We start from the raw sequence: 15,570 nt of genomic DNA on the forward strand, positions 1-15,570 counted from the left end.
TAAGCTCCAAGTAACTAACCAGCAAGGCCAGCTAGCCAACTACTGTAACTAGTGTAACAAATCTTATTTACAGAGTTTGTGTGTGTGTGTGTGTGTGTCTCATTCAAAAAAAAAAAAAAAAAAAAAAAAGCATTTAAATCAATCTCTTTGCCAGGTAAAAGTTTTAACGTGTGATTAATCAACAAGACTTAAGTCAGAGGCTAGTTCAGCTGCTTAGATATATCCACTCTAATGCTAAGTAGCTAACCCGTGTCTTCTAGCTAACTGGAGCTTGTCAGTCAATTATTTCAACTTTAGTGGCAATGTCTTGTCAAATGACAATCTGTTAAAGTCAGTTTTGTGTGAGAACTGAAGTCTCTCTGATACAGGCTCAAACAAGAACGGTTGACTCCTAAACTCCATGGTTCACCTGTAAGGCTTCATTTACACTGTGGTGCTGTTGAAATGTAAAAGAAAGCGTCGTTAGATAGCTGGGATAAGATCGTTTTAGCCTGTATTGTCAAATTTGCAATATAAGATGCAACTTTGTCAATCCCTTTGTTGGGTAAATGATTCTAACGATCTTTATTGCTTAGGGATATCCAATTTTGTTTAAGAACTGAAATATTCTCCGATGCAAATATCCTTCGACGTTAGCTAGCTAGCGACTTAGTTTGACCTGTTGATTCTGTCACACCATACACCAGCCAATCAGACCAGAGCTCATAAATTATTCATGAAGCCACAAAAAAGTAACTAAATAATCTTAAAGTTGTAAATGGACATGCAAACCGCATATTTGGGCATTTTTCACGCTACGTTATGTGCCTTCTATACAGATAACAGAACAATTAAAAAATATCTAGCAAAGGCATTCTAGGGTACCTTCAATTTTAAACTTACAATTATATATTGTTCTGTTCAATTCATTGACTTGTTTGTTATACTATCAGATCTTTTGATCCAACTTACATTTTCCAGCTTTGGCTTTTTGGATTTTATCTTTAATTGTGTATTTGAGAGCGAGAGCACGATCTTGAAATGACTAAAGATTAAAATGTATGATTTATCTGGTGAAAAGGGAGTGGGAGTGAGTGAGTGAGTGTGTGTGTGTGTGTGTGTGTGTGTGTGTGTGTTTGTTATACCTCTTGTGTGAGGGAGCGATCCCTGGAGGGCAGCGTTTCATGCTGAACATATAAACTGCAGCTTCAGCCGTAGAGAAAAGACGACAGAAACACAGAAAAGAGCACACAACTACTGCAGAAGCAGCCCTCCCATCCTAAAGAGAGAGAGAGAGAGAGAGAGAGAGAGAGAGAGAGAGAGAGAAAGAGGGACACCCACACAGGTATTTTATATTTTTATAATCCGTTAGCATCACCCGTTTTCAGTCCGACAAACTCAGTGTGTTTGCACATGCACTCAAGGCTATCTGTGTGTGTGTGTGTGTGTGTGTGTGTGTGTGTGTGTGTGTGTGTATACAGTCGTGGCCAAAGGTTTTAAGACTGACACAAATTTTGGTTCGCTTCAGATGTTTTTTAAGATCCTTTTGTCAGATGTTTATATGATAGAGTGAAGTACAATTATAAGCATTTGCTAAGGTTTTTTAACTTTTTATTGACAAATACATCCAATTTAACCAGACTTTATATTTACAGTGTTGACCCTTCTTTTTTAAGGCACATTCACGCACCACCCCTATGCGCATGCACGCACACACACATACACACACATTTATATATATATATATATATATATATATATATATATAAATAATGTGTGTGTGTGTGTTATTAAACCCATGACGATCATATCGTTTCAGGTATTAAATCTTTCTAATAAGCACATATCCCACTGGAAATAAAATGACTTACTAACTTATGTAAATGTGTAGATTTAATATCACTTTGGATATAAATCATGCACAGTAGTTCACAGTAATTAGGGAGGAATCAATAGAAGGTTGCTAATATGTTGCCACAATTCTGTGAGCCTGAAATGTAGTCAGCTGTTTGTGATTACAGTAATTCCTGTAGTTTACTTGAACTGTGTTAAGTGTCGGCTACTAATTGTTGACCAGACTAACTATCGACCTGTACTGCGTTAAAGTGTAACCAATTAATTATTAATTGGTAATTATTAGTAATATTTACCATTTTTTACTTGTTTATAATTAGTCTATAATTATAATGTAACACCAATTTAGAACTAGTGATTACTACTAGTAATTGTTGACCTTAATTATTGACCGTAATAATTGATAATAGGAATTTACATAATTGTATTCTAAAATTTCCGCTTTGAACTCCACACATTAAGTAAGAAAGAATTTGTGAAAATTTGGGCATGTGTGTGTGCACGTGTGCAGAAATAAACCACCATTTATTGGAAAGTATGAAGTTGTGTTTCTGATCACGCCCAGGTGATTGGGTGCCTACAGTAACTGGCAGGGTTAACATCCTACTAAGGTTTAGATCAGTACACTGAACTGGTTTCATATGAACAGTCAGTGTGTTTACTGCAGCAGTAATAACAATTAGAAACCCTCGTACAATACAGAGTAGGCATGTGTTGCAAGTATGTGTACATGCATGTGCGTGTGTGCACGTGCACATGTATTCAGTAGTTGGGGGTGTGTGGATGTGTGTGTGTGTGTTCGGGCAGTAGGGCATCAGAGAGGGCTGATGTGTGTACTCACTAGGCAGTGTACGATGCATACATTTCTCTGGTCCTGTTTGAGCCACTGGTGCATGCTCTTACATATGCCATACAGGTTAGTCAGAGTGGGACCACGTCTCACCTGCCACCCACACTCTGATACCTATACACACACACACACACACACACACACACACACACACACACACACACACACACACACACACACACACACACACACACATACACACATACACACACACACATACACACACACACACGCACACACGCGTGCACACACGCGTGCACACACAAGTCACCTCTCATTTCAGTGCAGCAATATAAACACAGCTAAGAAAACAGCAGGTCTCTCCCTGGCCTGATGCCCTCTAACTACAGTGTGCAGGGCTGTGGGTGGGGCCATCTCTCACCCGGTGATGGAAGCGGGCGGGTCGGTAGGAGCGTTTGGACAGGTTGTAGACGGCATAGTGTCCCGCGTGGCGAGAGTCCAGGAACAGACGCACCTCCTCTATGTTGTTCTTAATAGCAGACTCCACCCCCTCCGCTGGAAACGACATGACTGGACACAAACGTGCACGCACAAAAACACGCCCAGAAATTCCTCATTGGGCAAATGCCCGCAAACAATGTGTGTTGGAACAGACGTATGAAGACCTCCAATTATTGGAGGCCAAGTGACAAACACAAGCAGAAACCTTCAGCTTGTGTGTATATATAAACTCCTACCTGCTATTCTGGAGGTGATGTAGGACAGGTCCAGGTCCCCTTTAGCATAGCTGGAAACACACAAATTCAAAAATGCCTCATTAAACTGGAGGCTGTCATGTGTGTGTGTGCACGCGCACTCCACATTCAGGTTTCAGTTCCCTGCAGGGCACCCACCACAGTGTTCCCAGTTGACATCTCCAGACTGCCCAGTGTAGTACATGCACGCACCCACGATCACGCACACAGGCAGACCAACCAGGACGAGCAAGCAAGGCAAGCAAGCTCGAAAATAAAATATCACACACACACACACACAAAAAAACAAAATTACTTCTAAAAATTATCAGAGCAGAATTAAGAGTCTGTGGTGGGAAAAACGGGAGCAGACTGTTAACTGACAACACTACAAAGCTAGGATGCTGAGTGTGACAGACTGCCTGCACACACACACACACACACACGTTTGACAACACTACGGGACCGCACGCGCTCACACATACACTTGTGCAAACACAGCAATGGCCAATAGTTACCTGGGGCTGCAAGAGTTGGGCGGACACGATCACAACACGAGATTCAGGAACAAAACCAACAAATAAATGATAAATAAAAGACAATGACATCAAGAAGAATGAAATATATATAAAAAAAAAAATAATACACTGGTAGACAGAAACAGGATATGAAGGGGAACAATGATAACTACAGCAACATGATATGAAGGGAACAATCAGAACTACAGTGAAGGGAATAGTGACATTACAGCGACAGGGTATGAAAGGGAACAATCAACTAGAGCGACAGGGTTTGAAGGAATCAACGATAACTAGAGCGACAGGGTATGAAGGAATCAACGATAACTAGAGCGACAGGGTATGAAGGAATCAACGATAACTAGAGCGACAGGGTATGAAGGAATCAACGATAACTAGAGCGACAGGGTATGAAGGAATCAACGATAACTAGAGCGACAGGGTATGAAGGAATCAACGATAACTAGAGCGACAGGGTATGACGGGAATAAATGACAACTACAGTGGCAGAATGGGTAGCTGAGGACCTCGTGTGATTCCAGGGTTCTAGAACCACAGAACCAGACTGAATGGTTGAGGCACAACTAAAAAGATGCGCTGCACAAGCATTGTAGGAAAAGGCAAAAAGTGACCAACACTGCACGAAAAATCAGGTAAAAGATGCACACACGGGCCTTGAGGGACAGGTGGTGGAGAAACGGCCTATAGATTCAGACTGACAAAGATTAGAGCAGATGATGTTGACACTGGCTCCATCTGGCTTTAACCAGCTCCACGTACCAAAGCAAATTACAATAGGGCTCAGACAATGCAATGATGGATATATCAGTTACTTTAAAGATATGGTGTATTCCAAGTACACTATAGCAATTATATAAACTCAACACTGTCCATTGCTGTCTACTCTGGAGGAGCACCTTGATGGGTTGTTAAACAAATAAAATCAGTAAACAAATAAAAATGAACACTAAACGCCATAAGAGAGGCTACAGCTATAGCAAAAAAGCCACTAAGGCACATTTGTGTTTGTGTGTGTCTCTCACCTGGCCACAGACTGGATGACTTTAGAGGAAGTGTCCTTGATGTTGGTGAGAAAGCGTTCAGTTCCACCTTTAAGAATGTCCAGGAAGCCCCCACCAACACCCTGATCACAGTCAGCATTATATATACCTACGCAACACAAAAAAACTGATTACACCAGGTTCATGGGTAAACTACACATTTGTGTATTTAAACAGATGCTGGACAAAGTCAGTCCTCTTAGGAGAAACCAAAGATATGTGGTTACAATAGAGACACTCAGACTGAACAATATGGGGTTACGACAGACATTGTAATATACGCCGAACAATATGTGGTAACAACTGAAACTAATATAGCTTGGGCTTAAAAGCGAGATGTGTCATTGGAATAATTGTCATTATTTCATAATGTTTTAAAGGACAGGCAGCTTAATAGCTAATTTAAGATCACTGTTCCCTGTCCAACCCTACAATAAGCAAAAAGAGCAGAGAGAGCATTAAACTCTGGATTCTCATCTGTGAGATATTTCTGCAAGTGTAAGACAGGGCGTACTTCTGCAGTGGGAGATGTGGTGCTCGAAAATTAAACCCCACTGAGGAGCTGGATCAGCTTTCTAAATACAAAACGGTCCCTGTCCAGGACTAGACCATGCAGTCCAGGACTAGAGCACACCCTCAATGGGGACTTTGAACACAGCGTTTCAGTCTAGAACCAAATACGTTTTTGATAAACAAGCTTTTGGTTCCATCAACAGATTTCTCACTGACCACATGCTCCTTCAACACTAACAGACTGTCAGAACAAAGGAAAACATCACACAGTCAGTTAGCCCACAGACACACAGTTGGTGCTCACCTGCATTGTGTATGTTGTTGGCCTGCAGGGGGAGTTGTGTGGTGGTGCTGCCAAACCCTCCGTTCTGTTCCAGCAGCTGCAGAGATTCATAGCCATCAAACGCAGGTTTGAAACAGTGATACGCCCTCAGCACACTCATCAGGACCCAGTTACCCCGGGCTTAGATACCCCGTGTACAGATACCCCACAACCCGTTAGCTGCAGTCAGAGCAACTGTACGGCCCACATGGCAAACACGCCAATCGACCTGCCAGAGAAGTGTATGCGTCTGTGTGTGTCCCAACACGACACAAAGAACAGTTGTTGATGTCTAGAGTGCAGGAGAGAGGAGACAGAGAGGAGGAGCAAAACACTCACAAGACCAAAACGTCGTCCAGCCCCACCCGAGTGTGTGTGTGTGTGTGTAAACTCCCCCAGCCCCCCGTGTGTATATAACACACAAACATGCAGCAACCTCCACTATAAGAAATATAAGCCACATTGTCCATTAATGTGATTCTGACCTACTACACCAGCTCCACCCACTCATCATTACATAAACAGAATGCAACTCCATGACTCTTCAGAAATTAAGATGTTGCAAAATCTCATTAATTGGGCACACATATTCTAACAGTTTGCTGCAAGAGGCACTGGGTTGTTCAGTCTCTCTACCACTTGGTCTCTCTGCCCTTCTAAACACTTCCCTTTCCCTCTGTCAGGTTCATCCTTCATTCTCTTGCTCACCATTTTCCAACTCTATCCACCTCTCTTTTCATTTGTCATTTGCATAATGTGACCTCATTAAGTGTTACGTGAGAGTATAAGAGGGAGGGGAAAAGCTGAGTATGAGAGATGAAAACATGCCTTTGTCTAAGGAACGGAGGGTGGTGGATGGATAGAGAGAGAGAGAGTGCGGAGAGGGAGAGGACAGGGACTGTCTGAAAGGCTCTTCAGAGAGGTATCATCAGTGAGTAAGTCTGTGTGTGTACATCTCAATGAAGGGTTTGTTTTCAAGAGTGCCACGAAAAAAGATGCATTCAGCATGAGCCTCTCATCCAATCCACTTTCCCTCTGGGAACCTGCTCCACCCCTGACCCCACCTTTTCAATGTAAAAGCCAATTACTGAGAAGTCTGAATGACACGTGCCAGTTCAAAACAAACCAGTATCTCTTTGAGAGTGATGCATCCTAAGCGTCATGTCTTCATTATTTATATTAGAATTTTTGCATAAAAGTAATTTTACAACATCATTTTTGCATAAATCGAAACGTATTAATATTGTAACAGGGCACTGGTGGTGCGTTACCTCGGTGATTGGAGATTTGGGGTTGACATTTCTGGCTGCTGCAATCTCTTGCAGCTGGTTGACCAATTCTGTGATGGACAGGCGCTCCTCAGGGTTCACCTTCAACATGGAACCTGACAAATGCACACACACGCACAAACGCCCGCAGAGACAGGCACACAATTAGGCTGAATTAAAATCGTCAACATCACAGTTTGCAGAACACAGCTGAAACCTATTGGCAGTTTCAGGACACAGACAGCAAACAGAAATCTCAGACAGCTAGATATAATTATGGACACAAGACAGGTATGGTGAGGTACACACAGACTGTGCAGTGAGGTACAGAGATGGTGTAGTAAGGTACAGACTGACAGGTGTAGTTAGGTACAGACCAACAGGGGAAATCAGGTGCAGGCACAGAGGTGCAGTGAGGTACTAACAGATGAGCTCGTGGAAGACAGTGTAGCGGCTGTCGTTCTGAGGGATGTTGTATTTTCCATTAACGATCTGCAGCTTGGCTCCCTCCTCAAATGGGTGCAGCTTGAAACATAACAGGTACAGGATACAGCCCAGAGCCTGTGGAGCAGAGAGACAAGTATAAACACACAGCCCAGGGCAGACAGAGAGTGATAAATGCGTGCACGCACACGCACACACACACACACACACACACACACACACACACACACACACACACACACACCTCACCCATATATCCTGTTTCTCATTGATGGGGAAGTTGGAATAGAGGTCGATCATCTCTGGAGTCCTGTAAGCTGGTGTTGTGTTTCTGGTAATCTGCAAAGGGACAGACACACATGCATGTGTACACGTACACACACTCCCTGAGTTTCCAGCCTCGAGCCCTCAGTAAATTTTTAATAATCTTACACTGACAAAGTAACAAAAGCTTGATATGCAGCTGGTTTGAAGGAACACAAGGCATGGTTTTAGCAGAGTAAAATACAGCCCAAATGACAGATGAATCATCACCACACTAAACTCATCTCACTCTAAACCACTATGAGCAGTAGTGACCCATGACCACACTAAATTCATCTCACTACCACATGCTGCCTCTCTGAAAAGGCAGGTGAGAGTTAACTGTGTTTCAGGACAAACACTCGTATCTGCCAAGTATGCCAGAGAGGACTGTGCGTTGTCATGGTAACTGTTGACTAGACAGCATTTTTATTTTATTTATTTATTTATTTATTTATTTATTTTTTAGAGAGTTCGGCGCCAAACAGCTGGTGTGATTTGATCAATCAGACAGGAAGCAGGAAACAGCACTCTCTGGACATTACATGATATAATCATCACTAATCTAATTTAGCAGCCAAACGAGCCAGTGAAATATCCATCAGCCTCTTCTTCCTGCCTGTTTGTACTCTGTAGCTGGGTAATAACAGGTGCTGCAGAACTCAAGCATAGTCAGGAACTCCAATTATTGCAATACTGCGATGAAAGAAATATGTTTAGTTTCTGATCAATCGCATTCACCCCGATAGTTTGTGAACCAGGACAGTAAAGTAATGTAGCATATATAAAATGATGGGGTGAAAATTAAGAGTGGTTGACACAATCAACTGACAAACAGACAAACCGAGATAAACACGAACACTATCCATACCTATACAATCGCCCCAACCCCACCCCTCTGTGTGTCTGTGTGTGTGTGTGTGTGTGTGTGTGTGTGTGTCTGTGTGTTACCTCATCCTCCACCATGGCTCTTTTGTGTGCTGTCCAGTTGTAGTCAGGGTAGTGGGCCACAGTGGTAGCGCTGCCAAAGTCACACAGCTTTATCACCCCCTGCTGGCTGATCAGGAGATTCTCAATCTGTCAGAAACAAATCAAGTAAATAACAAACCACTGCAAACCTGCTGGCTCTGGGTGGAGGCCAGTGCTCACAAACACTTCTCAAGAGCGCTGATCTGGGGTCAGTTTTGTCTTTCCCTGCTCTAATTAAACACCCACGTCAACACCCTATTAAACCCCTGAGTGCAGAGCAGACTGTGAGAGTTAAGAGATGCAAGTAACGGAGGAATGAGAATGCCAATACCTATTATTATTAAATTTATACTTATATAGCTACTTTCTAATATCCAAACACCACATAGCTCTGAGGAAAGAAGCAAACAGTGCAAACTTAACAACTTTCAAAAGTGAATATTCCTTATTTCCAGCACTAGTGATGCAGACACGAAGCTCTTCATACCATTTCCCAGTTGCAGCTGCCTTTCAGTTGCCGATTTTAATTTGAAACAAAAACAAGGCTGTGTTTCAGTTCATGTCAAGGCTCATGTATCTGTTCCAGTCTCACCTTCAAATCCCGGTGTATGACTGGTGGTTTCTGTTTGTGCATGTGCTGCACAGCACGACATGATTGGTAGAAGATCTTCAGTATGGTGTCACATGACATGGGTCCCTTCTGCTCCACCTTCTTCACAAAGTCCACCAGCTGACCTGCAGGAAGTGTAAGGCAGGGGTCAGTGCAACACAGGACATAAAATAAAGCAACAGGAAGAATGTGAAGTGTGGGAAGTCAGCAACAAGTGTTTTCATCTGTCTTGTACAGGAACCAGAAAGTCAGTCTCACACGGACTTCATAAAACCCACACCAAGGCCACTGTGTCAGCTACAGGTGTGTGTGTGTGTGTGTGTGTTTGTATTTGTTCACTCTCAGAATGTGTTCCTTGAAACAGCATGTGTGGGTGGGCCTGGCCCCTGCACATTTGCGTGTGTGTGCGCATGTTCGTACATACCTTTACATAGCTCAGTGAGGATGAGGAACTCAGCCTGGCCTGTGTCTGACTCCTCTTTACTTATGGAAGCAGCAGAGCAGAACTGGACGATGTTGGGATGACCAGATAGCTTTTTCTGCAGAGTACACCCACCCCACACACGTCTGAGTACAGAATACTAAATAAAGTTCTACAGAGTACACCCACCTCACACACGTCCGAGTACAGAATACTAAATAAAGCCATGCAGATTTTTCTACAGAAATGGACCAACAAACAGCTTTAGAATACCAAACTGGAATTTGGTGTGAGAACAACATAAGGACTTTCACGTAGAGTTTCACATTTATGGACGAGATTGAAAGATCACCATAAAGCAGACTTCCTGGATTATGCTCTTGTTCTTCTCTTCCTCATTAGATAGAAGCCTCTGGAAACAAACACACACATGCACAGTTTGTTCATCATGATTATATCTGGCAAAATCTCTGTAAAAGCCCCTGTGTACTTCTGACCCATTAAGGATTTTACAGGAAACCACAGTTTGGTCACACTGCAAGAACATGGGTCACACACAGTTCATCAAGTTAAACATGTTTCCTGTTCAACACCTACTCGTACCTTCAGGGCATAATCTTTGCTGTTTCCAATATCCTGGGCCTCGTACACGAAGGCAAAGCCACCTGCACACAGGAAAGTCAAACCCAAAAGCCTCAGGTCCGAGTGAACTACATCACCTGGTCACAAGTGGGTGCTGCTATGGCATACATGAAGCAGATGATGATATGGTAGAAATATGTCATTATACAAGAAGACATATGTACCATGATAGTTCGTTTTTCTAAGGTTTGCTGACAAGTAAAACAATGTATTATAAAAGAGGAATGTAGATAGATAGAGAGATAGAGAGAATCAAAATTGCAGGAAAAAACTCCCATTCAATCAGCTCATTTTAATGCAATTTTAATAAAATTTAACAGCATGACAACACCAGTTATTGTTCATAGGCTCTCTATAATTAATAAAATAACTTAGTTATTCTCTGTTCTCTAGAAATTCTAATTCCAAAAGCATATAAAAGTGTTCTGTGATGGAATTTATTGAGATATGAACATATAAATAAATCATCCAGCCCTAGAACCAGGCTTCAGAAACATCAGGGATTTTCCTCCACAGAGTGAAATAATGAGAAAGATGTGATGGATGTTTGCATGTGGTGTGCCAGCTAGGTTCACTGCAGTCATTCTCCCTGTGCAATCACACTAAACTCAGACATCACTGCAGAAGACATAACAGCAGAGTTCAGTTTGACCTCCATATTTGCCCTTGAGGGAAAACACTACTATATCAGCTGCTAGAAAGAGGACACACTGGCCCAAGTTCAGCAAGTACTCTTACTGTGGTCATAAAACTGATCTCAGGCCAGTGGAAAAAAATGTGGCAGCATCAACTACCCAAAGTACCTTTAAGAGTTTATGGTGGTAAAAACAAGAGGTGCTCACAGAAGGCAGGAGCAACAGAAAGACCCCCAGACCAAAAAAAACGAGCAGGAAAACAATTCTCTCATCACTGTCGTTAATCGCATGTTTGTCATATTATCCAGGTTCACTGTGCATCTTAACCATATGATTTTTGTATGCAAACCCATTGAGCACATTATAGCCACTTGAATTAAACTTTCTGAAGCAGTGAGAGACTGAATCTTTCCTTTTTTATCCTGGAGGACTTTAGAGATCCTCAAACACCCTGCAGAGGAGATGCACAGTGTTAATGAGTAGCTCAGCAAGCGAATGTATGAAGGGGAAAAAACTGTGTTTGCTAACAGTGTCAAACAAGACAGATCTGCTGCATTAGCGATCAGAACAGCATTAGCAGACCTGCAGTGTCAGCAAGCGGAAAGGCTTTAGCAGACCTGCAGTGTTAGGCTTCTCAGTTTGATGAGTTACACACAGATATAAAACACACACTCAGACAGAATATTTCTGGTTCAGGTCAGTGGTCCATTGAAACTCCTGCCTCTTTATTCTGTGCTCCTTGTGCCCCTCAGAGATGCGAGACTCAAACAACAGCACTCTTCCCCTCCATGGGAAATCACACCTGTCAATTATTTCTGACCTCAGAACTCCAGAAGCTTCTGAAATCTTTACTGTGCTTTAAAGAACAAATCACTTGTACAGTCACCTTCTACCACAACAACAATAAGGGACAGTTAATAACTCCTGAAGATCAAAATAGTTAAGGTGTGAGGTTGCATCATTTTGTAATGGGACCGTTTAGAATTCTGCGTCACTCACTGTCATTCTTTGATGGTGAGGAAAGAATCTCAGTGCATTTCATGTAGGCTAGCCCATAGGACAGTCCCATGTCAGCTCAATGGTTAAGGTACTTGACTTGTAATTGGAAGGTTGCTGGTTCAAACCTACATCCAGAAATGTGACACATGGCATTGCATAATCAAACCATTGTTCCAGTGGAATTCTTCTGTATGAAAGCCAAGCAGAGATGAGGAGTCCCTCCCTCAGACAAGCCCAGAATCAGTCCAGGATGTGGAGTTGTGCATCCCGGACAAGGATGAGAACATCCTAAAGCGTGTTAATTTAGCTCCATGTCCTTCACTTCAGTAGAAACATACAGACGAGCAGTTAGAATCTGTTCATGCATAGTTTGTGTGCTAGCTGCCTTCCAACTGTATCGGGGGACAGTTTGCTGTACATGTTTGGGTAGCTGACCACTCTAAATTCTGCCCCAATACCGACATGTAAACTGTAGTGTAAAGCAGGTGTTTCTAATGAAGTGGATGGTTAAATGTAATAATCAAAAGCATCAGTACTGCCCTATTCATACTTCTAAATATTGAGCTGACATTTTACAAAGGAATTTTCTGTTTAATTCAGCTCCTCCTTCGCATGAAGACATGCCCCTTTGCCCCTCACAGTAAACACACCATCAGAAAACTTAATCAAATCAGTCAGTTCATTCTGACAGCCATAACTAAGCTGGCCAGCTAGCAGTATCCGAGGTCATAACTATCACTTTGCTCCAATAATGCTCAGCTACCAGCATTATCCTCCAATCAGGCTCAATCAGGCACGTGCTATCCTCACTCTCCCCGAGTAGCGCACCGGGGAAGAACCATAGCCGAGGGAAACTGATCCAGAACAGATGTACAGAACTGAAAAAGACACCTAGAAAAATGTGAAAAAGAGCAATATACATTCCAATACTGGACCTGTTAGAAAGATAACATTTAACCACAGAGATAACAAGGATAGCTCAAGACCCTCAATTAGGCCATAGCACCTATTCACTGTATATGAACACCAAGCAACATGTACAGCTTCCTGACAAATATGACTCAGAAAACACACAATGGGTTATGCAAGTGCTTTTGCAAGTGGACAGTCAGTGCACCTTCTTAACTAGAAGTTTACAGTTGTAAGAAAGAAAAAAAAAACGTGCGAGAGACAGAAAAAGGGAGAGGAGAGAACGGGTGAGTAAGAGAGAAAAAGCGAGAGGGTGAAGTGTCTACAGGCACTCGGATGTGGACGCTCCAATGGCTTCTCAAACAGGTCGTAACCATGGCAACAGGCAAAAAAAAAAAATACACACATAACCCATAACGTTTCATGTTTCAAGCGATAATGCGTTCATTCACACGCATCAAGCGCTCTAACAAACACGGACTACACAAACACCCACACAGGTAAAGGACGGTAAGAAAATGGCTATCCACTCAGGCCCATTTCTAACACGCTACACACACAGTTCCAGTTATTTTTAATGAACCTCAACAAAATGGAGAACGACCGTCCCATTTCAATCACCGAACAAGCTGACCACTTGTAACTTGCTTTAACTGGAGTTTCTGACATTGCTGAAAACAACAGACATGCCTTGAGAAACGCAGTCTTACCCTGTTAGAAAAGCATACCCGCCAACTCTAAGGTCTCGTGATGCGAACAGTGGACTCGAAGGTTGACAACTTTGTGCGCGCTCACTTCATTTTGTTGACTTAAGTTTGCTGTGACTTACTCTTTTTTTTTTTTGGTAGGAGAATTACGCGTATACAGTGAAAATATGAAGCACGTTGGCATTTAAACCCCAAGACGATTCGTCCTAGAGCCAAGCCTGGGAAGACAGGTGAGATACAACTGGCACTGATGTGCCGTATTGACAGGGCTCGATGTTTACGAGCTAATGCACAAGGCCCATCAAATATGCAGATGAAATACTCAGCGACGTGGAAAGGCTGTCGTGACGAGATGGATCCATCTACTAAAACTGTTAACCATCCATCTATCTATCCTAAAAGACGAGGATAAAAAAAACCTTACACCACCATAAAACCAAGGCCGCGGCAGGTGTATCCCGCGAGTTTCATCATCACTGATTAGCTTGCTTGCTAGCTAGGCAGCTAGCTATCTGTGTAGCAAGTTAGATGTAACTGTATAACTTACTCTTTCAATATCATCGAATAAATCTGAGATTCAGTTGTTCAGACAATATAGTCTACATAGCTAGCTAAATAACTTTGCTAGCTAGGTTTCACTTAGCTAGTTTACTAGCTAGCCAAGTACTTAACATGACTCACAGCTAACTGGCTAAATTAGCATGTATAAGGTAAGGTAGCTAGCTTTCAGGTTCATTTTGCCATGACATGCGTCTTTACCTTCTGCGATGACTCGTTTGATCCGGAGCTTCATGTCTCCAAGCTCGACAACCTGTCCGACAAAGTCATTCTGATCCCGGCTCGCCGCTCCGGAGGACCCGGGGCCGGCTAGAAAATCCAGAGCAGACTGGAACAGGGACATTTTGTCCGACGTCCCTGGTGTGTTCAAAACACCGTGCTCTTGCCGACCGGAACTGACTAGTATGACACGCAGTCACACAGTGCAAATTTTCCTTAAAACAAATGCAGGCTTGAGCAGGGAGTCCACAAAATTAGCTAGAGTTTGCTGTATACCTTGGGTTCCCTAGCTATACAGACATTTTATCCTCTGAATCAGAAGGACCAAACCTTCTCGTATTTCCGCGAAGTGATGACGCTGTGCATGACGCGATACAAACTTGCTTTTATTCTAGTAAAGCATATCCTTCAGAATTAATTACTTAATAATTTTTTTTATGTCTGAGAACTTACGATTTTACATACATAGTGGGAAATAGGATGCAATTCTGGTTCACTTTCTCCGCGGCAAGGACATAACTCGTTACATTACGTAGTAATGCTGTACCAGGCCGTCTCTGTAACTAGGCCTACTGTAACAGTACTGTATTGTGGACAACTATTCGAAAGAAAAAGAGCATTTACGTGTGAACATACTTGCCAAATCAGAATTGCCCAGTAAAAGGTGGCCAGAAATTATGACAGGACTAAGACAACAGTGAAATGTACTGGGAACAGATAAAATTGCCAACAGATATTTCCACTGTATATTTATTCAGAACTAGGCAGTGACTGCTGATCCTGTTAGTAGTTGTAGTGTAGCGTGTCGCAGTATCAAGACTGTTAAAGCTGCTCCTTTGGACTCTAGATCCATGGATGACTGTGTGTCACAACAAACCACAGACCAATATAAATAATGCTGTGTCATGCATACCTGAGACCCAGGATCGCACCCGTGTTACACAGGCTGCATGTGATCTGTGAAGTCTGTAACACCTAAACATGGTGCTGATTTAGTAACAGTGTATTCTATTGGCATTCACATTATTAGAAATCCAGGGAGCTGATTTAGAATCAGGATTTTGTTTGGATGGCTCACGTGCTGACCCTGTTTC

The 15,570-nt window shown here is 42.6% G+C and overlaps 1 protein-coding gene across 3 annotated transcripts in view; it reads right to left on the reverse strand.

The window, feature by feature from the left end:
• gak (cyclin G associated kinase) overlaps window positions 1–14,810 on the reverse strand; it is a 27,705-nt gene extending 12,895 nt beyond the window's left edge. For 2 of the 3 annotated variants that reach the window (XM_035526145.1, XM_035526142.1), the window contains exons 1-16: window positions 14,459–14,810; window positions 10,411–10,472; window positions 10,160–10,219; window positions 9,811–9,925; window positions 9,369–9,511; window positions 8,759–8,884; window positions 7,754–7,843; window positions 7,486–7,621; window positions 7,064–7,176; window positions 5,775–5,850; window positions 4,940–5,066; window positions 3,897–3,902; window positions 3,382–3,431; window positions 3,066–3,214; window positions 2,675–2,797; window positions 1,125–1,258 (exon numbers count right to left, since the gene is read on the reverse strand). In XM_035526145.1, coding sequence (XP_035382038.1) covers window positions 1,125–1,258; window positions 2,675–2,797; window positions 3,066–3,214; window positions 3,382–3,431; window positions 3,897–3,902; window positions 4,940–5,066; window positions 5,775–5,850; window positions 7,064–7,176; window positions 7,486–7,621; window positions 7,754–7,843; window positions 8,759–8,884; window positions 9,369–9,511; window positions 9,811–9,925; window positions 10,160–10,219; window positions 10,411–10,472; window positions 14,459–14,600 — 1,652 coding nt within the window. In that variant the 5' untranslated portion in view covers window positions 14,601–14,810. The remainder of the gene's footprint in view (window positions 1–1,124; window positions 1,259–2,674; window positions 2,798–3,065; window positions 3,215–3,381; window positions 3,432–3,896; window positions 3,903–4,939; window positions 5,067–5,774; window positions 5,851–7,063; window positions 7,177–7,485; window positions 7,622–7,753; window positions 7,844–8,758; window positions 8,885–9,368; window positions 9,512–9,810; window positions 9,926–10,159; window positions 10,220–10,410; window positions 10,473–14,458) is intronic. The other variant, XM_035526144.1, reaches the window with a different exon arrangement.
• Window positions 14,811–15,570: the final 760 nt, after the last annotated feature.

This window comes from Electrophorus electricus, chromosome 5, assembly GCF_013358815.1.
Source record: "Electrophorus electricus isolate fEleEle1 chromosome 5, fEleEle1.pri, whole genome shotgun sequence".
Classification (NCBI taxonomy): domain Eukaryota; kingdom Metazoa; phylum Chordata; class Actinopteri; order Gymnotiformes; family Gymnotidae; genus Electrophorus; species Electrophorus electricus.